At 46.1% G+C, this 23,831-nt stretch overlaps 1 protein-coding gene across 1 annotated transcript; it reads right to left on the bottom strand.

Moving 5' to 3' along the window:
* Positions 1 to 1,773: 1,773 nt before the first annotated feature.
* Positions 1,774 to 18,850, bottom strand: lamc2 (laminin, gamma 2). Its single transcript, XM_083690355.1, has 22 exons — positions 18,739 to 18,850; positions 16,879 to 17,055; positions 16,210 to 16,330; positions 15,896 to 16,017; positions 15,433 to 15,564; positions 14,819 to 15,008; positions 13,325 to 13,437; positions 12,493 to 12,708; positions 11,886 to 12,062; positions 11,066 to 11,302; positions 10,500 to 10,636; positions 8,936 to 9,092; positions 7,844 to 8,049; positions 7,282 to 7,361; positions 6,785 to 6,922; positions 6,282 to 6,426; positions 5,330 to 5,479; positions 4,494 to 4,608; positions 3,754 to 3,950; positions 3,293 to 3,451; positions 2,669 to 2,768; positions 1,774 to 2,509 (listed from the first exon to the last, which is right to left on the bottom strand). Exons 1-22 carry the CDS (start codon positions 18,812 to 18,814, stop codon positions 2,256 to 2,258), a joined length of 3,399 nt encoding a protein of 1,132 aa, XP_083546481.1. The 5' UTR covers positions 18,815 to 18,850; the 3' UTR covers positions 1,774 to 2,255.
* Positions 18,851 to 23,831: the final 4,981 nt, after the last annotated feature.

Genomic DNA, 23,831 nt, shown 5'->3' with positions numbered 1-23,831 from the left:
ATACACGTAGAGGAATAAAACACGGTTCTCCCACCGAGAACCAGAGAGGGGTTCTTCTGCTTGTCCCTGTAGGAGAACCCTTTAAGGTGCTGGTGTTCCTACAGGGACAGGCCAAAGAAGCCTTTATGTCAAAGTACTTGTGGACCACCTCCACGTGTGATGTTGTGTAGGTTACTGGGGAGGCCGGTGGAGGTAGAAATCGGAGGACGGGCTCATTGTGACGCATGGAATGGAATGAGGAATGTTTGATACTATACCTCATTCCATTCCATGCATGACAATGAGTCCGTCCTCCGATTTCTACCTCCACCGGCCTTCCCTTCGTAGGACAGGCCAGGTGGGTTAGCCAGGGAGAAGGATGTTATGATGGTTTAAAAAGAGAAGGTGTGAGAGAATTGTGACCTATTGTTGGCCTTTGCTGTTTAATTTAAACTGTCGTTTCTTCTTAGACTGCATGCTTAGGGGGTTATTTTTGGCATGAGTGCTTACTTACTACCTGGATATGACCTGTCGTGAATGTATTTGCAAAAAAGAAAAACAAAACATATTGTAGCGGGTATAAATTCTACCCGCTTATCACTTCATTTTTTATTCACTGTGGGATGGAATCCTAACTCGAGACTCGCGCGCGCGCGCGTAATTCCAAATCGTCGCGCAAATTCGATTGCGATTCGATGCGACATTTCACGCAAACGTCTGAGTCGCCGTACGGGCGCACGGACCTCGAGTTGGGATTTCGCCCCATAACTCTACAGTATGTACAGAAAAGCCTGTATCGTTGTCTCTTTGCAGATTGCATATCGATGCCTAAATGTTTCGTCTTCAGTGGGGACAGTAGTTTGCACATAAGAGAATGATTTGTACATCGGCTTGCCACAGAGCAAAATACCCCGACAACGCAGAGTAAAAAGGCATTTACTGTTCCAGTTTTCTCACTACGTGCTATGTAGCTACTATGTATCAATGTGAAACAACAACAGCACAATTAACTATAGAAGTGTATTCGATGTGCCTAGGGATGAATTTACTCATACTGTACGGTGGAGGTAGAAATCGGAGGACAGGCTCATTGTAATGCACGGGATGGATTGAGGAATGGTATCAAATACACGTGTTAGATACCATTCCTGATTCCGTTCCATGCATTACAATGAGCCCGTCCTCCGACTTCTGCCTCCATACGGTCTCCCTACTACGCTCTCTCTCTGTCATTCACATGAATCAAACATGAATAAACTGTGCTCAAATGTGATATTTCAGTGGAAGTGGGGACAGGTCAACAGTCTCATTCAGTAGCTTTGATGGGTTGATTGACTGATTGATTAATTGATTGATTGACCGATGATTGATAGCTTCTCACATTCAGAGTGCCAAGATAGTTAAGATGGTTCAGGGTCTAACAAGCATCGAATGTAAACCTGTGTTTGTACATTAACGATCCCAAACAGTCTCTCAAGACCTCCATAATAAACCAAGCTTGTTCCACATTAACATGCTTCCACTGTGTAACCTTACTGTAGATAACTGGCTATGTTTCTCCTATTTGCCTCAGTTTATAAGTAAATGAGGGATAGTAATTAGTTGCCCTGGCAACACATGAGACCCACTGTAGTTATCAACAAGATCGACCGGACAGAACTTTCTGGATTGATAAAAAAAAATCTTTGAAGTTGTCTTTAGTAACAACTCACCTGTGAGTGATTTCTGTTTCCACATTTTCAAAGCTGATCTACCCCTTCAAGCAAAGAAAACACCCTGAATTTGTGTCGTTTAGAAAGGAATAAATACAACATTTATTTTTAACAGATAAAACAAAACACACCATATAGATTTCACCGAATATCTAATAAACAGAAAAATATTGCATTATTATTATTATTATAACAAAACATCAATAAAAACATTGCTCTTTTGGGCATTGTGTCGATAGACTTCACAGATAACACTCTTATACACAGACAGCCATAAATACAGTACAAATTGTTCAACACTCATTTTTCACACACACTCATTCTACTATCACACAGGTCAAAGTATTTGCCAAACACTCAGTGAAAACTTAAGGGAGAATCCCTGAACCCAGATGAAGCCTACGAGTGATCCTGCACTGAACAAGGGACTAAGGTTAATCTGTAGCTTTGTAAAACCAGCCCGATCTCTCAAATCTCACATTCTGTTTCACTCACGAAACGTTGAGTCGGTCTCCTTGATCAGACTAGTTAATCTGTGTCTGGTCAACTGAATTTATGAGACCCTTATGGCCTCTCAATGGGGGGGGAGTTGTAGCAGCCCTTGGGGATCGTCCTGCGGATGTCCTCCAGGTTGCTGATGTCCTCCAGGATGGTGTCGATGTCCGCGTTGATGCCGTACAGCTTGGTCCTCTGGAGGGCCTCCATCTCCTCCAGATCCCTCAGCCGGGGACGGAGCTGCTGGTTGACCTGTCTCCGGGCGTTGGAGATGGAACCTTCCAGCTTACTCAGCTGATCCTCGTCCACACTGCCTGGCTGACCTGAGGGGGGATAGAGGGGGGGGGAGGGGGGATAGAGGGGGGGGGGGGGGGGGGGGGGGGGGAGGGGGGAGGATATCAGTTTATGGCACTAGCAAATATCAGAACATCATGAAGGAGTGTGTGTAGGTGAAGTGTGTGTGTGTGTGTGTGTTCACTTACCAGTCAAGCTCAGGAGGTCATTGATCAGCAGGAGGGTTTCCCCCACCGCATCCCTGGTGTTCGTGGCCTTGGTGAAGGCACCAGCTGCTCCCGCTGAAGCCTGAGGACAGAACATGTGTGAGTGTGTTAGGGCAAATCCCATGTGGTGTCCATAACGTCACGTGTCCATCACGTAACGCCACGATCACGTATGTTGTCTTGGGTGGTGTGTGTGTGTGTGTGTGTGTGTGTGTGTGTGTGTGTGTGTGTGTGGGGGGGGGGTTAGGGTTTGAAAAATACCACATATTCCAAACAGTTGCTTGATGATTGATCAAAAAATGAAACATTTTGTTTAACCCTCAACATTGATGTAGGTTGAAGGTTTGAACACAGGTTCTCTGCACGCCGCAAGACTGGGATAGCTCACCGAGCCGAATGCCTGAGGCATGAGAGTCTCGGCAAGGTTACTCATTATTACCCAAATAATCTCCATCACACTTCCACATCACAAACATCACCCTCGGGCTGGTTCAGTACACCAGTCCACACGTGTTCGACACCATTCCTCATTCCACCATCTCATGCATCACAATGAGCCCGTCCTCCGATTTCTACCTCCACCAGCCTCCCCGGCGCTCGTCTTACCTCCCGAGCCCTGTCTCTCTGCCTCCCAGCGTTGTCCATCTCCACCGCTATCTTCCCCTCCGTGGCCGTGGCCTGCCTCTTCAGACCCTGCAGGCCCTCCTTCAGTCTGGTGGCCTCCTTCGCCAGGCCACCGTGGGCCGGCAGAGAACCGGATATCCCCTGCAGACGGCAGACAACAACAACGACCATTCAAGACGAGCTCATTCAGCCGGTTTCCATGCAAGCCTTTGTGTGAAAATGTTGGACACGGGCCCGGCCGGGTCTACAAAGACGGCGCATTTCAGCGATGTGAATACAGGCCATGTCTGAAACCTAACAGCCTCATGTGCATAAGTGACTCAAGGGGACATAAGCTTCATTGTTTTGGCCGTTTAGGCACAAGCTGTGCATTTGCATACAGTGTGAACCCCTCAGCGGGGGATTTCCGTTGTGCGTGGGCCGGAGTCGGCGAGGCTAACTACCTCCAGTCGGGACACCACTCCGTCCAGGGTCTGTACAGTGCCCAGTGCGTCATCGTAGTCCCCGGTCACGCCGTTGATGATGAATAGGGTCTCAGAGTTGCTGCCAACCGCCTGCTGAATGGTGGCGCTGATGCCAGGGAGTCTTTTTATGGCTGCGTCCGCCAAGGCCTTGTTCTCACCGATCTGGCCGTCAAACCCTGTGGGACACCAGAGCAGACGAGACCACGGTGTCAGTATTTACTGGCAAATGTCCAGGTGATTTATCATCGTATTCAATCATATTTGCCCTGCTTGGCTTTCACTACTGTACTTTGTAAAACGTATGTGGTAAATGTTAGAACATAATAATGATCATATATATTATAATATGTCATATGGAGTTAACGTATGTGGATGGATACATTCTAGATTAATGGGTTATTGTATTTGGTTCATATGTGAATGATGAAGAATCGGCTTTGTGCTAAACTGCTTGTACTGTGTTTGAATATCAATATTATTGATTCAACAGAGAAATGTAAGATCTGGGATGTCATTACTGCTGCTGTCTGCGTGGCAGTATGTGTGTGTGTGTGTGTGTGTGTGTGCACGTGCATGTCAGTGTGTGTGTGTGTGTGCGTGCATGCTTGTCTGTGTGTGTGTGTGCATGCGTGTGTGCATGCATGTCTGTGCATGCGTGTGTGTGTGTGTGTGTGTGTGTGTGCACACGTGCGTGTCAGTGTGTGTGTGTCATGCCGTACCTCTGAGGCTGTTCAGTGCTCCATCCACCCCGTCCATGTTCCCAGTGATCCCCCGCAGAGCCTCCTCAGTGTCCGCCTTGGCGGCGTTCACCCTGGCCAGGAGCCTGTCGTAGCCCTGCAGGAGAGCAGCACCCACAGCCATCAACATCACGCCACACACTGTTCTACACACTGTACTACACACTGTTCTACACACTGTACTACACACTGTTCTACACACTGTACTACACACTGTACTACACACTGTACTACACACTGTTTGGTTGTGGGTTTGATTCCTGATGGGACCATATATACTGAAACGTATGTATGCACTCACTGCAATGTAAGTCGCTTTGGATAAAAGCGTCAGTGAAATGGCATATTATATTATATTATATTATATTATATTATATTATATTATATTATATTACCACATTAAGGTCATGAATAGGTGAATAATGCCAAATTGTACATTTTCTGTTGAATTATTCGTTGCGTTTTCCCAACCCCCTGGAAAAAAGAATCCTCTCAGTAACACACTGTATGAGGCTGGAATATTAAATACACCGGTAAAACACAGAAATATATATTATTTAAACATATTTTAAAATGTTATGTATTATTAATGTCGCAGTACGGAAATCTTACCGTGAATGCAAGAAGGGTCAGAGAGTAGAAGATGAGAGTAAAATAATGATATAATTGGGAAATATACATATATAATACATATATACATATATAATACATATATACATATAATACATAGAATGTATGTAACATACATACATACATACATACATACATGCAGTAATACACAGAGAGGAGAAGGATGATGTCTCTGGTCTCTACTGTACCTGTTGATTCGCTTTCCCCCGGAGCAGGAGGCCCTGTGCCGCCGTCTTATCCCCCTGGATGCCCTGCTGGAGGGCCCGGTACTCTGTCAGGTTCTTCCCAAACCATTCTCCCAGGCGACCCAACTTCGCCACCACCGCATCAATCTCCGCCTGCCACAGCGGGACAGAACCCAGAGCAGGAGAGGCTCAGTCAGTGTCAGTGTTAAACAAGTACAATTACATCAGAGCAACGCTCCCGAACCTGCTGCTGTCCACCTGTACTCTCAGGCCATCCAACCTTGCCTCCGCCACATCAATCTCCCCCTGCCAGATCATGACAGGAGCCCAGTCAGAAGTGTAATTACATCCGCTTGCAAATCTGTGGAGACCTGCCCTAGATTCTCTCTGCTTCCTTCACTGGCTCAGTCTGCATTGCTTTAATTAGATGGGTTTATCCCCCCCCCCCTCCTCTCCTACCTCCTCATCCATCCCTCCCTCCATCCCTCCCCCCCTCCATCCCTACCTCCTCATCCATCCCTCGCTCCCCCCCCCCCCCTCCTTCCCTCCCCCCCTCCCTAGGCCGTTTTTGCTGACTCATGCTCTTGATCCCTGATTGCTTCATTATGTTTAAAAGTAGCTCTAGAAAAGAACACCTTGTGCACCTTGTTTCATCATGGAGCTTTACAGACATGGGGACACCTGAGGGCACCTGAGGACACCTGAGGGCACCTGAGGACACCTGAGGGCACCTGAGGACACCTGAGGACACCTGAGGACACCTGAGGACACCTGAGGACACCTGAGGTCACCTGAGGTCACCTGAGGGCACCTGAGGACACCTGAGGCACGACGACCTGAGGCATGACGATAGTTAACATGATATTGATCCGGTCAGGCTGTGATAAAGTGTGAAATGAAACCTGACTTGGCTTGACAACGACAGCAGCAGACAGAGCTGAAACCAGCTCAGTACCTTGTGGGGACCAGGGAGGTTCCTCTCCAGAGAGATGATCTGGTCCAGGGTGTTCTCTGCCATCCTGCTCTCGTCTCTGGCCGCACCGCTCAGGCGACTGGCCTGGTTCTCCATGGCCTTCACCTGGGCTGAGTTTGCATCATACCTGCACAAAAAACCACGGCGTTCTCCTGATTAGTATAACGATGTTACAGCAGTGAAACTACAGGTCACCGGCAGCCCTGTTGTAGTTCCACAGGAGGTATTGGCCATTGAACGAACGCATTGAATTTAACTTTATACTTTACTATTTTACCTTTCAGTAGTAACTTATGGGATAGATATTGTGTGTACTGTGTGTATTCTCCCTTGTGATGTTGTGTTTGTGATGCGTATGTTTTTAACACGTTACAGCAAAGCTCATTACGAGCAACCGTTGTTTGCTTGGCAATAAAGTTTTCAGAGTTTTCAAAGTTATTTTACAAATTGCCGAAGAGGTCGTAGACGTGACGTGAGTGTCTTACTTGGTTTTGAGGTCACCAATCAACTCCTTGACTTTGTTCTCTCTGTTGAGGGCAGAGGTCATGAGCGCCAGGGCCTTCTGTGACCCTGCCAGGGCGCTGTCTGCTGTGCTCTCCACTTTCTCCGCCTGGCTCTGGTGTCTGAAACACAACATGGCAGCACATCAGACTCTCTCTACAACACTCTGCTCCTTCAGACTCTGCTGACAGACAATAAAAACATTAGCTTCCAACAGATACAAGCCATGCCATCCTATGCCAGCCTGAGCCCATGAGACAGAGCTTATTGTCTCATTATATTCAGTGTAGAGTGATTAACTCAAAGTGGATTCCAACATATACATGCTATTTACCTCTGCCAGCCCAGGCCCAGGAGGCAGAGTTCATTTTCTAACACATCTTTTGTGTGGAGTGATTAATTCAAAGTATTTGTGAAAATGCTGTATTCTCTGATCAGCTATGAAAGGTAGAAGGTGGACTACGGCAGATGCCAAACTCACTTTTCGGCGAGGCCGGTCGCTGTGTGAACCAAAGTGGAGAGAACATCTGTGCCCATCGGGGCGTCACCGAGGGGGAATTCCTAAACAAACAACAAATCGGAGAGAAGGAATTACAACACGTCTGCTGGAATTACAACACGTCTGCGGGAATTAGAACACGTCTGCTGGAATTACAACACGTCTGCTGGAATTAGAACACGTCTGCTGGAATTAGAACACGTCTGCTGGAATTACAACACGTCTGCAGGAATTAGAACACGTCTGCGGGAATTAGAACACGTCTGCGGGAATTAGAACATGTCTGCACTTCATTGCCTCTATTGGTTTATGGAATGCATTGTTTTCTGTGGTGAGGTTCTCACGTACTGCACAGTCAGCGTCTCTGGGTTTCGCACCTGACCTGTGCAATTTAAAACCGTAAACCTTGTCTTTTATGCTACCTGTCGGTCTTTCACCTGTCTCTGTGTGCAAATAAATACAACTACACAAAAAAATAATACCCAACATCGCCTGAGAGACGGGGCTAGGCGGTGACAGAAGCAGACGGGCCGAAGCGACTCACGGCTTGTTTGATGTTGAACTTGGCCTCCTCTAGTTTGCGCCTCACGTCGTCGATGAGCCTCTGGACGTCAGAGATCTGTCGCTGGTACCTCCGGTCCTGCTGGGTGATCTGCTGCACGGCCTCTGAGATGGCCTGGATGTCTCTGTCCTCCGTCAGCTGGCTCCGGCTGACGTCTGCGAGGCGTCGCTGCAGGCTCTTCTCTGAGTCTGTTGGAGAGGACGACACCAAACACGGAGCGTCAACATGGCTGCAAACAGACTCGTTCCGTTTTTAAATGTTGTGTACGGTATCACAGACACAGAAAAAGAGGGAAACAAATAGAAACTTACAAATTAGAAATTTTACATTTGCGACAGACTTATTCTTTAGAAAAAGGATAAAGCCCGTCCTCCGATTTCTACCTCCACCAGCCTCCCCTGACTGGTGTGTGTTATAGACACTGTATGTGGTCAGTGTCATTGTGTTTCACATACCTCATATCCCTCCAGTGTGGGACAACACACTCAATAAAGCATTTACCGGTACCTTTATAAATAATTAAGGAAGATTGAAAACACGTGATCTTCTGATACTGCAGGATACTTCAGACACTAGCTGTGTAGGTTGTAAATCCTCGACAACTGACTTCATGTTGTCTTGCAACAAATATAAGAGAGGGATGAGTCAATACCATGTTTTAAGTAGGATGAGTCACATTATTGTCTATAAAACTGTGTATCTGTGTCAGATACCTACCGATGAAAACCCTAACCCTGTTGTATCAAGTGAATGCTGGCCTTAATTGATTGTTGTCTGTGAAGAAAATGTATTGCCTCTGTAAATTGTGTCTTTTTAAAATCTTGATGTAAATAATAGTGATGTGTATATACAGTATTTTGTAATCAGGGCACGCTTGAAAAAGAGACCTCGGTCTCAAAGGGATTCCCGTGAGAAAAAAATAATAAAAGATAAATAAAATAAAAAATTTAAAGAATCCCCCCCCCCCCCACTGAATGACTTGAAAAAGAGACCTCGGTCTCAAAGGGACTAGCCTGAATAAATAAAAGATAAATAAAATCTAAATAATCTCACCCCCCCTGCTGAATGACTTGCCTGAGAGTGTGTGTGTGTTCCTCTGCAGGTCTGAGACCAGCTCCTCGGCCTCCCGGACGGCTCGCTCCATCTGGGCATCGTTGACGGGCAGTGTGCCAGTCTCCATCCTCGTAAACAAGCTCTCGATCTCCCGTAACCGGCCAACGTAGCCCTCCATCTGCAACATAGGGCCCAACAGGGGAGGACAGATTTAGAAGCAGGACGAGGTTTGTGAAAAGGAAATTAAAAGGAGGATTTGGATGTTGGTGTTGAAAAGGCTAAGTTAAGGCTGTAGGCTTGTATCTGCACCTGGAAGGAAAAAAAACGTGAACGTACAGACATAAAGAAAAGATAGGACATGAACCAAAAACATACCACAGCGCTCAATTTCTTATGAAAACAAGTTTAAAACGCCTTTATTGTGCAGCTCACTGAAGATTACAACAACAACAACAAAAAGAATTTCCGTGCCACTGCACACACTGTAAAAGAAAGGTTTCCGTTTTGCTGCATTTTCATACACAACTGCATCACGCGAGGCCGACACTGGATGGACTCAGAACCATCGATATATAGAATTCTAATTCTATTCTATTCTAATTCTATGTTCCGAACAGATGAACAATGAAGACAGAGCAGTAGATTCAGAAGCACAGAGATGTAGCCGCATTCTAATTCTTTGCTCAGAACTCCTAATGAATGGAGAATCTGGAGCAGTGGATTGGACCCCTGCTGGGCAGAAGATGATGGTGAGAATTTCATAGGTTAATCTACTGCTGTGTTTGGATGATTCATCTTCCCAGTGCTCCTCCTAACTCCAACTCCCCTGCACACAGGAGCGCTCAGGAGGAGAGGAGAAGGAGCCCTCCGGCACACACACACACACACACACACACACACACACACACACACACAGACACCACACACACACCTTTCATCTTGGCGAGGGCATAGGCAGAGCACAGAACAAACACTCAGACTCTAGTCTTTCATTTACCTGACTCTAGTCTTTCATTTACCTGACTCGTAACCGAGTCCCTGTACAGTTAATGCTTTATTAATTAATTAATAATGAAATTAAAGCAGAATTTGGGCCAGATTACGGGCCTGTGGAGCTTAATAGGTTAGGTTGAGTTTCATTGCGTCAGATTGCACCTCGCCTCGGGGGTGTGTGGGTTAGGGTTAGGGGTTAGGGTTGTGTGTTGTGTGTTGTTTATTCTCTTTGCCTACATTTACGTGTTTGAAAATCCGCTAAAGGAGCTTTGCACATCGTGTGTTGAAAATATGCAGCGTTTTGTTCCTTGGCAGTGGTACATTGTGAATTCAGTGGTACATTGTGAATTCTGAAGTACAAATCTGATGGGATTGTCGCCTTTATCTGAATAATGAAACCTGAGTGTCTTACCCTGAGTGTCTTACCCTGCTCTTGACTGAGTTGAAGCAGGGGGGACAGCTCTCACACACACACACACACACACACACACACTCACACACTCACACACTCACACACAGGCGCACACACACACACACACACGCACACACACACCTGAATAATAAAACAGACTCCCAACGCTGAGTGTCTTACCTTGTTCTTGACTAAGTTGAAGCAGGAGGGGCAGTCAGAACGTTGACACCTTAACCCTTCGAAGCCCTCCTTGCAGGAACACTGGCCACTGTCACTACATCTGTTGGACCGGGACCCCTCAGGACTGCACTCACACGCTACAGCAGAACGACAACAGAGAGAACGACTGTTACATTTCATATTCACCTTCCCTGTTTGAATGGAAGCCGGTAAATAAACAGGAGGTTTCCACGGCGACAAAGACACGGTTGTTCTCCAGCAGCCGGAGAGCCGTCTGTCAATCTGAAATGCAGTTAACACTGTTTTGAAAGCACACATTGTGCTGCCCCGGAAACCCGCTATCTGAAATTGATTGAATCCTGGCCTGTAGTGTGGCAAGAAACAGGGGAGGCTGGTGGAGGCTGGTGGAGGCAGACATCGGAGGACGGGCTCATTGTCATGCATGGAATGGAATGGAATGAGGAATGGTATTGATTCCGTTCCATGCATTACAACGAGCCCGTCCTCCGATTTCTACCTCCACCAGCCTCCCCTGCGGTGGCGCCCCGGCCGTCCGGTTCCCTTACGTTTGCATGGCTCCTCGGCCTGGCTGTGGTGGTACCCGTCCAGGCAGGCCTCGCAGTAGAACCCCCGGGTGTGGTCCTGACACCTCAGACACTCCCCGGTATGCGGGTCACAGTTGCCCACGGAGTTCTGGTCCAGGTGGCCGTTGCAATGGCAACGCTGACACGGACGACGCACGGACGACTCCTCCCCCAGGGGGTCGCCATAGAAACCTTCCTCGCAGGACTGGCAGCGGGAGCCTGCAGGGAGAGAGAGGAATGGATGTTTTTCTCTGGCCTTAGATGTGTAGAATTTGAAATTTCTATTATATTTTGCTGTTATGTTCAATATGTCTGACGCGAAAGCAGCTCACACGATTGTATTTGTATCACCAGAGTGACAAATAAACATCTTAAACATCTTAAGGAAGGGAGGAGGGAGAGAGGAGGGGAGGAAGGAGGGAGGGATGAGGGAGGGAGGAGGGGGGGGGGGGGTGTTCAGGACAACATGAAATATCACTGACACTTGTGTGACCAGATGTTGACCTGGAGTGACCTCTGAGGTTAGGAACAGTTGTGACTGAGGTCGGTAGTCTGTGTGGGACTGCAGGACCAGAGGGTATTCTCCAATACAGTTATTGTCTTTTTAAATCAGCGGTTGGATTAGATTGGATCAGATAAGAGTAATTGTATCCATCCCCCAAGGGGGAAACTGGGGTAAACACCCCCGCATATAAAAACAGGACAACAAACCCAACAGGACACACAAATAAGTGTGTGTGTGCGTGAGTGTGTGTGTGTGTGTGTGTGTGTGCGTGCGTGCGTGCGTGCGTGTGTGTCTCACCCGTGGTGCCGGGGGGGCACAGGTCACACCTGACCTCCTGGGAGCCTGGGGTCACGGAGCAGGACACGCCCAGGGCGCATGGACACCTCAGGCAGGACCGTGGCTGGCCGGGGTCGTTATAGGAGCCTGACGGGCACGTCTGGCCCCCGGGGGTCTCGTCTGCAGAGTAACAGTCACCTGCACAGCAGAACATAACACAGACGGTCATCCCATGCTTGACTGACTGAAGGGACAGTAAGTTGTGATTTAACTCACTTAGTGCCGAGGGTGAATAAAGTCGCCCCGAATCGTCGACATTCTATCGTGCCAAGGCTGACTTTATTCACCAAAAATGCATGAATGACGACGCTTCATTCCGTAGCCAATCGAAGTACTGTCGCTAGGTAGATACCACATAAATAAAACACTTAACACTCTAGGTGGCGAGTGTTCCGGCAGAGAGGAGAGGAAGTTGAGGAAACTGGTGTTCAACAGGTCGTTTAACGCTATTAAACCAGATCCAAACGCCACCAAACTGAATGAAAACTGCCTTTAACAGATCCAAACGCCACCAAACTGAATGAAAACAGATCCAAACGCGACCAAACAGATCCAAACCCGCGCCCACCTGTCTCAGGGTCACAGCTCCCCCCTCTGCAGTTGCAGGCGTCGCAGGGCCCGAGGGCTCCGTCCCTGGGGGAGCGTCTCCTGTACCCTGCTGCACACCTCTCACAGGACTGGCCCTCGTACCCCGCCGGGCAGCGGCACTGCTGGACCCACGGAGCCGGGCTCCCGGGCCCCTGGCGGGCCGACACCAAACGCACGTTGTCTAGGTAACCGCGACCTGCAGGGGAGAGAGGAGGAGGAAGGTGAGGAGGATGGCGATGAAGAGTTGAAGGGTAATGAGGCAGTGATTTGGGGGTTGTGTGTAATATTGTCTTTTTTTATGATGATTTACAGTAAATCTGAATTTCTCGGACACCGTACCTGTACCTTTCACACACACACACACACACACACACACACACACACACACACACACACACACACACACACACACACACACACACACACACACACACACACAGATTCAAACCTCTGATTTTGATCAAATTCAGAACCACACAATACCCTGACAGAAGGGGTCAGGGTTCACATACAGTAACATAATACCATAGATCTGTTTATGTGTATGGAAAATGGCAGCTTCATATCCAGACAATTTTAAATGATAGACAACAATATTCGGGGGCGCTTAGTGGCGTAGCACACTAATGCGCTTACCACGTAATCGCAAGGTTCCTGGTTCGATTCCGACCCTCGACATATCCTGCATGTCATCCCTCCTCTCTCTCACCCATCCTTCCTGTCAATCTCTACTGTCTCTATCCCAATAAAGCAGAAACGCCCTAAAAACATATTTAAAAAATAAAATAAAACGATATTCAACACACACTCACCGCCTTCACCGAATGTTGCTCGTATTTTGATGGCAGTGAGATTCTGGAGCAGATTTTGGAACTGGAAGGATGAAAGGTGAGGTTTCCATTTGCTGCCTGTCTGCTCATCCAGTCTGAGAGAGAGAGAGAGAGAGAGAGAGAGAGAGAGAGAGAGAGAGAGAGAGAGAGAGAGACAGATACATAATTTAATGCTTACTCTAAACATGCACAGATTCATACAGATCGAATGAAACATACAGTGTCCGTGACAATCCCCTGTGTGAGGCGTTATCAGTCCCCTGTGTGAGGCGTTATCAGTCCCCTGTGTGAGGCGTTATCAGTCCCCTGTGTGAGGCGTTATCAGTCCCCTGTGTGAGGCGTTATCAGTCCCCTGTGTGAGGCGTTATCAGTCCCCTGTGTGAGGCATTATCAGTCCCCTGTGTGAGGCGTTATCAGTCCCCTGTGTGAGGCGTTATCAGTCCCCTGTGTAAGGCGTTATCAGTCCCCTGTGTGAGGCGTTATCAGTCCCCTGTGTGAGGCGTTATCAGTCCCCTGTGTGAGGCGTTATCAGTCCCCTGTGTGAGGCGTTATCAGTCCCCTGTGTGAGGCGTTATCAGTGCATTTCTAATGGGCTTTATCAACCTGCATAAAAAGACTAATCAACGCCCTTTACAGCACATAAGGTTCCTGATGGATTATGAATTATGCATCTTTAGTTTATTATTAATATAAAAAAATATACATAAAAACATGAGTTGACAAGAACACAAACTAGTGTGACTGATGTCACTCTCATATATTCAAAAGAAAATAATAATAATCTTCTTCTAGCATTGTGACTGCCAGTGGCCCCTGGTCCGAGCATTGACTTTATCTAATGATGACTGATGGACAGATGATTCACTTACTTAGACAAATGTATTTGCTGTAAGTCGTTTTGGATGAAGGGCGTCTGCTAAATGCCGTAAACGTAAATGTAAGTATTCAGACAGACGACCGGTGTAAGACTGGTGAAGAGTTCGTCGTTATGTCGGAGATTACATTTGAGTAATCAGTGATAAGCTGCTTAACAGCTCTGGTCCACAGCCATTTTATCCTCAATTTGTAATGAATTTGGATCAGATAAACAGATGACCTTCTGCCTCCCACGGTGTCACCGAGCCTCCATTAGTCTGCTGGATGAGGCTCACATTAACTCCCTCCCTCGCCTCCCACTCCACAACAATCTTTATTTATTTATTTTTATTTAGGGGTAGATCAGATTTTAAATTAGTAAATCGATTTTAAGTTCTGTTAGATAGCATTGCTTGGATCATTTCTAGTCCCTTTTTTTCCCCTGCCCCAACCCTCCACTGTTATTAATAATACGTTGTCCAAGCGTTGACATTAAACTCAAACGCAACTTAAATCAAACTCAACTCAACTCAACTCAACTTCATCCCAGAGGGACAATTAGAAGGGCATTGCCAGTACAGGCAACAACAACAATCACATAACCCAAACCCCAAAGCTCACCTGAATGTGTAGGAGATCTTGGTAGCACAGGGCACGATGGTCCTCAGGTCCCCCAGAGAAGCTGCCACCCTCAGGCCCGACCCCTCCAGAACCACGTCGGAGGTGGAGGGGTGGCGGACGCCCCGGTCCAGGCGCAGGGAGAAGGACAGGTTCTGGCCGTAGCTCAGCCCCTGGTTACCCAGGTAGGAGTCTGGACCGATGGAAAGAGGAAGGAACGTGAGTTCAAATGGAGAGATTATCACGACTTTGCATCTTTTTGTATTCATCCTTTATTTAACGAGAGACGTCACGTTAAGGTGCACTTCGCTTTTTCCAGTGAGCTCTGGTGAAGTAGCCAACACATCATTATACACCAGAGACACAGTTTTTTGTTTACAACATAATTCCATATGTGTTCCTTCATAGTTTTGATGTCTTCAATATTAATCTACGATGTAGAAAAAAAAAAAAAAAAAAAAAGAAAAACCATTGAATGAGAAGGTGTGTCCAAACTTTTGACCGGTACTGTATACTGAAATGTATGCACTCACTGCAATGTAAGTCGCTTTGGATAAAAGCGTCAGCTAAATGGCATATATTATTATATTATATTATGACATGCTAACAGTACTCACCTGGGGCGTACAGGTAGACAGGCATGCTGTCCTTGGAGACGACCTCCACATCACGGTGGGTGGGAGACCAGCGGAACTGGACCTTGGCTGGGGTCATGGCCTGGCCTGTGGCAGCTCTCCATCCCTCCGGTCCTGGACAGAGCAGAACCACATTCACATCAATGTCAGATGGACCGAATGAATTACTGTACACCAGGGGAGGCTGGTGGAGGTAGAAACCGGAGGACGGGCTCATTGTAACGCATGGAACGGAATGAAGAACGGTGTCAAACACCAAACACCATTCCTCATTCCATTCCATGCATTACAATGAGCCCGTCCTCCGGTTTCTACCTCCAACAGCCTCCCCTGCTAATGCCAATGTCCTCGAAAAGTTAGGTTACTGGAGTATTATCATTATAATTATGAATTGTCATATATATATATGTTGTTGTTTTTTAATATATTTTTAGTTTGAACGTACCATTGTCGAATGTAGATGAGATCGTGTGGACAGAGAAGCCCTTGGCGGGGGAACAGACAATTGAGTGTCCGGAACAGAAGCAGGGCAGAGTTTCCACTGTGGTGTCAACGAGCTGGCCGTCGCTGAAGAACACAAGGTAATAATCAGAGAACGATTCGTTAGCAGACATCTCTCTAATCTACAGAAGTGATAACCAGACAAATCACAGGCATGAAACTCAACAGCAGGATTTTCTGTATGTCAAAAGCTTGGAATGTTAAGGTGATTCTAAGAATGTTCCAAGATAATAGTTCCGATAGTATATAATGTTGTACCTTTGAGCACAGCCAATGGAGGTGAGGGGTGTTCCGTCTGGGCAGCGGTCACACTTGTCTCCCTGTGCCCCGCCTTTACAGCTACAGCGCCCCCTGGTGTCACACTTAGGACCGACAGCACCTGGAAATAAGACACATAGCAGACATGGCATCACATATCAATAGCACTGTATAGACATCCAGGAAACTCACATAAAACACAGCAAGTATGATGATCATTAAATGTCCACTCCTTCTCCCCATGTGGGGTCCCCTGATTTCAAATTGGGGTCCCCTGAGAAAATCTAACTCACCTCTATGATTTGATAAATAACACACAACATTTTTTATTTCTTATGACGAGAAACATTGTCTGTGAATTGCACCTGTAGCCGATACTGCAGTGTTTTGGGTTCAAATCCAACCAATTAGAGCATCCTTTAGGCGACTAGAATACGCATGGACGTCATTATTTCATGTTGGAATAGACCGCAATCAAGTTCTTGGCGTCACAGGAAATGATTGATCTCAATTTGGGGTGACGAGCCAAAAACGTTTGGGAACCCCTCACTTAGGCACTGATGTAGAATCAGTTTGCCCTCTCAAATTCCTCAGGAGGGTACACAGAAAACTGACCCTAAATCTGTGTATAGGGTCCACTTTCACCGTATTCCTGTCCTGTTCACTCACCTACGGAGTTGCATTGGCATGGCTGACAACTCTCTCCTGCCCTCTGGTGGTGGAATCCCTCCTTGCACGCCTCGCAGTGCCTGCCCTCTGTGTTGCCTTGGCAGTCCAGGCAGTGGAGACCCAAAGAGTCAGGGAGGCAGTAGTTGGACTTCCCATTGCAGTCACAACGAAATCCCACTAGGGTAAAAAAAAATAAAAAATACATTGGTTAGAACATTTGTGATTTAATACTGGGATTTAAATCAACATGGAGAGATATTAAAATAATGTATGTAGAATCATAAAACATGTATAAATCTGGTGATTAAAGGACTTAAAGGCAGGTTAAAGGACTGGTGTGATTAAGTTTTCCTTTCGCAAACGCGCTTAACCACAGGAGTGAAATGGAGCCTTTTCACAATGATAACAGAAAACATATAACTCTTCATATAACGTAGGGAGGGGTTGACTCATCCTCGGTCTCCCCCCCCCCTCACAGTAGACCGTAAACAGCCGCGAACAGACGCAGACCTCATAAAACCCCAACCGCTAACAACGGGATGCGAGGAAAACCCCGTTAATATCAGGTCCCACCCACTGTTACCGTGAGAACAAGTGAACACGAAACAACTAAGCGTGTAGACTGATTGTCTGTCGCTCCCAGGGGCCTTCCGGCTACGCATTAAACTCAACCCACACCGACAACAATCACCTGATAAGCATTTTCTCATGCAAAAGCATAACCTGAGGATATTATTCTCCACATTATACATCCTCACCATCACCAACTAAGTGATCACCAAGGGAGGTTCCTGTGGTGTGGGCAGGCTGTTGCCTGTAGCTTTTGCTGACGGTAGGACAACATCAGGAGAGGCTGGCGGAGGTAGGAATCGGAGGACGGGCCCATTGTAATGCATGGAACGGAATGAGGAATGGTGTCAAACACACCTCAGATTGCCCGTCCTCCCATTTCTACCTCCGCCAGCCTCCACTGGACTACATAGACACAATATAGTCCTATGTTCTGGCCTAATAGTAAATAGGACCCATAGTCCTATGTCCTAACAGTCTGTCCTCTAATTCCTTGCATCCTCTCTCCTCGCCTTCCTCCTCAGAACACGTTGTGGAGGAGACAAGTAGACAAGGAGACAAGGAGACAAGGAGAATACTTGAGGGGAGGGACCTTAGATCTCCTCTCGTCCAGTGAGAAGGAAGCCAGGACGGAGGACGCGAGGACAGACTATTGAGACGCACCCAGAGAGACAACACAGAGACAGAGGCTCACAACCTCAGACCTCCGCTGTGACCGCAGAGGACACACCGTCACACTGCCATGAGTCATCAACAATGCCATGATTCAGGTGTTCCAGGTCGGTTTATTCGTAGCCCAGAGGCTCAAACTAAGCTTCACCTCATCAGCAACAACATCTGCCCCACCTTCTCTTCTCGCCACAGACACTCACACAAGAAAGTATAGCCTACAGTGTGAAAGTTGGTAGAGTGGACTATTCAATCTCTTGCTAACTACTATGTCGCTGCAAATAATTATATTAGATTTCACATCACTGTAGACTATGAGAAGGCCGTCTTAGACCATAGAGGCAATGTGAAAACCATAAATGATAAACCACTTTTTCTCCAAGATAAGACAGAATACATCATTTTGAGGTTGACTTTAGCAATGAATATGCAATGCAAAAACTGCTCCAGAATTAGGTCAATAACATCAAAGTTCACAGCAAATTCATGTCTCTGTTGAAGAGTTACTACAGTACCGTCCATACTAAGCTTGATAAAAGACATATTAATGATTAACTTATTCAACACAGAGGGATTTTAAATCATTGGCAAAGATAAGATAAGATGGTAGTCAAGACTTACATCCATATCTGTAGGTTCCTTGGACATATCCGGCCCAAACACAAATCCCACAAAGAAATATCCAACTGTTCTTCATAGTCCCAGCCAAAGTCACACAACAACAACGACTCAAATCAATAGTCAAAATCTAATCAATAATCACTTATACACGCACGCCTTGTTCTCAGATCAGAATAATGGGCCTTGTTCGGCCAGCTAGTTCCACCTGACGCGTGTGTCTGTGGACCTGCGTCTCCAGGTGAGTTCTTATAGCGCCTCCCCTCGTCACGGGCAGGACGCGCCGGGTACCGTCCTCCAGCTGGGTTTACTCACGCATGATTCACAGCCGTCTTCCGTACGCTGCCTCTGACTGGCTGGCCGTGCCCGGGCCCGCTCAGCGCTCTATCACAGGAAATGGGCAGCCGCTGGATGCATCACTGCTGGGGGGTGGCGGGGGGGGGTGTCGGGGGGTGGGTTGCGGGTGGTTGGGGGGGAGTGGAGGGGGGCGCTGTCCAGACCTGAATAAAGCAAGGCGTTGTTCAGATGGGATGATGGACAGTCAGTCACGATGGAGTTTTACTGAGGATTTCACATCGACAAAAAAATAAAGTTTTTATATTTAGGTTGACATGTTCTCAAGAATCTTACACTGTTATTCACCACGTTACATGAACAGCTTACATTTACAGAACCAGTCAAAGGTTTGGACACACCTTGCCAAGAGTGTGCAATGCTGTCATCAAAGCAAAAAGTGGCTACTTTGAAGAATCTAAAATATAAAACATATTCTGGTTTGTTTAACACTTTTTTGTTTTACTACATAATTCCATATGTGTTCCTTTATAGTTTCGACGTCTTCAATATTAATCTACAATGTAGAAAATAATAAAAAATAAAGAAAAACCATTGAATGAGAAGGTGTGTCCAAACTTTTGACTGGTACTGTATGTCATTTACCAGATGCTCTTATCCAGAGCGACTTACAACACATTATAAATTATTACTCAATTATAATCTAAACTAAGTGAATCAGATGTACATCACAATCATCACAAGTAAAACTTTCCATAAGACTAAGTGCCCCAAGCAGTCACAATGCTAGACAAAGGGAAGGAAAGTTAGTTTTATTTATAATGATCATAAAAGTCCTACAATACTTATTCATGTACTGTAAAAACGTATACATTGCAATGATTGTTTTCCTTATTAGGCAAGCAAACAAAAAGATGTAAATGATTACATTTTTGGTGCTACAAAAGCTAAGCTTGCTATGAATATGGAGCTGCAAGACGAGTGGATTTCCACTCTCTCATCAAAAGCATAATTAGGCTTAATTACATCTTCATTATCCACAGTGCAGAAACAAGACAACATCCTGCAATAGAAAGCAAGAATTAAAAGCAGAAGCAAAAACCTCAGAAAAAAGATTAACAGGAGGTATAATTAGTGCCATTTACTGTGCAGAGTTTGATTTTCTTAAGCTGATGATTGCAGCTGAAGAGCCAAGACTCAAGCACATCCTGAGCCAAAGGGGAAGAAAAACAAAAGCTTTGTGGCAGAATTGAAACGCCACCCCTACACATTCAACAGAGGAAATTAATACATTAATGTGTTTAATTATTTTCAGGGAACGCATTAATCAGTTATCATTATCTGTTTGATTGCTTTCTATAAAACACAAGAGCATTTGAAACATGAATCCCTTTTTCTATTAGGATTTGCAACGCATCGTGCATGCATTTCATAACCTGTCCTCTTTCTGAGGAAACTCATAGGTGTTTTCCAAGCCAGTGCAACTGTGAAATTGCACGTGTATCTGATGGAACAATCTGGGACACTATTTCTGTTTCTGAGCAACAGCCAGAGACACAACAGAGTGGCAGCAGCATTCACGACAGAACATTCCCTTTTTCCCCTTCTCCTCAAAGAGAGTTTTTTCTTCTTTCAGTTTATGAACCCTTCTACCTTGAGAATGAATCACCCACGTCTTGTTTGAACACATGGAGGGTATTGTCTGACTGGGTGGGGAACGCTCAGTAAAACATCTAAGCGTAACAACACAAAAGCACCTTAAGTCTGTAACAGGTGAAAGGAAGGAAGGAAGGACAAAGCGTGAAAATAAATTGTGTATACAGTACCTACAGAATGTGTGTGTGCATGTGTGTGAGAGAGGGGAGGGGGGAGAGGGGAGGGGGGATACTTTCTATAGCCACTGTGTGTGTTACCACATTTGAAATACACATACAATTCACAAGGCAACTATTTCTACCGTCAACCGTCCAATCAGGTATATTTCCTAAGCCTTTTTTTTGGAACGATTTTCCACGATTGCAACTCTGTCCGGATTCACTGAGTGTACTGTATCTTTAAAGCCACACCCTTCGTATCAGACGTGTGGCCAGACGATGTGTAGATATCCTTCAGCGATGAGCAACATTCCTGGTGAGGAGCGTAGAGGAAAGGTGCCTTCGGGGTAAGAGTTCTGTACTGTTTGCCGAAGGTGACACACCCCTGTATGCTCTGTCATGCTCCGACACGGTGGTCAGACTGAGGCGGGGCTGTAGCACACACACACACACACACACACACACACACACAACCACACACACAATCACACCCTGAGCCGCACCCTGCTCGTCACCAACAGTGCCATGCCAACACCACACCCTTGGCACACACACACACACACACACACACACACACACACAGAAACTAGTATGCAAGAGTTTGAGCTCCTCACTGTAAAATGAGCATTTTGATAGCTCCTGTGTGAACATGGAGCCGTACAAAAGACAAAAAAAGAGACATTTCTAATCCGTGCGGTGACACATTGAGACGGGGTCCATTAAACCAGCAGAACAAGCCTAGGCTGTTGAACTATTCGTGAAGTCAGACAACACAGGGACTTTCTAAATCTTTTTTGGTAACATGAATACAACAGCTGGAAATAGGTCTCCATCTCTCTTATGGTAATGAGTGTTGGGAAGACAGCGGGCCGTTTCACTGGACAGACGTGGGGGGGGAGGGCAGGGTCAAAGAGCAGCCATTCATCCATCCTTCCGCTAGCCTCGAATAGTATGATATCCTGACTTATTTTTCTTTGTGGTACTGTATATTAAAGTTTATCGTAAAATAGACACGTGAATCTGTCTGTTATTAACTTAAATACAATGCAACTGTGATCCCCTTCACAAGGGAGAACAGTCAACCAAATCAGGACCAACCAAACGTCAAGTTTTCCTACATGTCTTTAAGAATCTATGCAACCTCAAACTAAATCATTGCCAGAATAGAGAAATGAAAAATCTTCTTAATGATATTTTTGAGCAACTGCAGAGTATGGACCTGTATACTATCCTGGGGGAGCGCATCTTTGACATTTCATACAACCACACATCGATGAGAAGTTTTCCTGTAATATTTTTTTATTATTTAAATGTTACAGTTGGATTTACAGGCAAAAGGGTAACAAGCAGGGATTCCTCGGGTCCACACAGACAGGTGTGTCAAGATGGTGCCTTGATATTGTCGTATGAAAAACTAAAAAAAACCAAGACAGAAAATGTTCCTCCATAGCCAACAGGACCACAAAAAGATTGTGCAACACACACAGTACATATCACCGAGGGGAGGCTGGTGGAGGTAGAAATCGGAGGACAGACTCAATAACACGCATGGAAAGGAATCAGGAACGGTCCTCATTCCGTTCCACGCATCACAATGAGCCCCGGCCTCCAATTTCCACCTCCACCAGCCTCCGCTGTTAAAGAACAAAAAAGAGTACAAATACTTGCGACATTATAAATTAGAAATACTGTTTTTATACATCAAACTGTGCGCTGCACACTCTCTCCCAGCTGTGTGGTGCCTGGATGGAGAAGAGATGACTAAAGGTGGTTCTCTGCAGAGGTGTCCATAAAGGGGTCCAATCCTAACCGGGGATCCACAAGCATAACCGAAGAAAAAAAAAAAGTTCATTCAAATCTCCCATTGACGTCAACACTTGATTATCACAAAACGAGTTAGTTACGAGCGTGGATCTCAAGGTAGGATTGAGCCCCCCCCCGCCCTCCCCCCCCCCAGTCCCTGCCACATCATCAACAAAAAAAACTGGTACGAACTGAAACGTAGCTTTGAGAAACGACAACTGTTGAACACGATGACGTAACTGAAGAGAGGCTTGACTGAACACTGAGCTGTTGAGGAGGAGGAGGAGGAGGAGAGGAGGAGGAGACATGATGAAGGAGGAGGAGGAGGAGGAGGAGACATGATGAAGGAGGAGGGGGAGGAGGAGGAGGAGGAGGAGACATGATGAAGGAGGAGAAGGAGGAGGAGTGGCTTCCAGACAGAAACTATTATTCATGTACTGTATGAAGGCTGCTGTTCTGGACCCGTTGATAAAAAACCCTGCTTTTCTACTGAAATGTAAGGACACGGTAAGGACATGGATGTGAGGAGGAGGACATGTATGTGAGGAGGAGGACATGGATGTGAGGAGGACATGGATGTGAAAGGAGGACATGGATGTGAGGAAGAGGACAACAACATGTGTGTGTGTGTGTGTGAGAGAGAGAGAGTGTGTGTGAGAGAGAGAGTGTGTGTGTGTGTGAGAGAGAGTGTGTGTGTGTCTGAAACGTGCGATAAACGTGACGTCCTTGGTGAGGACTAAGTGATGTGAATATTACGACCACATATTAAGGCACAAAACACTAATTAAAAAAACGGTTAACTAGCAACTTGTGACCAAGCTTATTCGTCTTGGAGTCAAGCGTATAAATTCAGTAAAATTAAAGGTTAGGCTTAACGGTAGACGGCCTTAACGCTCGGGCCGCCGTTCAAACGAAGGCAGAGTCAGTCCTGATTGTGTCAGTCGAGGGTAAAAGGTTGTTGTTATAAAAGCATTCGTCAATTAAACTTGTGACCACCCACAGATAATTAAAACACAAATGAGATAATGGCAGAGGAGCAATGAGACAATGACACTGAGCCTTGTATACAAGCAAGCATATTATACCACAGAACTTATCATATATATTTATATATTATGTGGAGGTTTCAGTTGATTTTTTTTTTTTTTGCGAATAAAAAAAAAAAAAAAAAAAAAAAAAAAAAAA

This window comes from Argentina silus, assembly GCF_951799395.1.
Source record: "Argentina silus genome assembly, chromosome: 18".
NCBI classification, from domain to species: domain Eukaryota; kingdom Metazoa; phylum Chordata; class Actinopteri; order Argentiniformes; family Argentinidae; genus Argentina; species Argentina silus.
The sequence above is the reverse complement of the archived record's forward strand: the minus strand, read 5'-3'. Positions and strand labels throughout refer to the sequence as shown.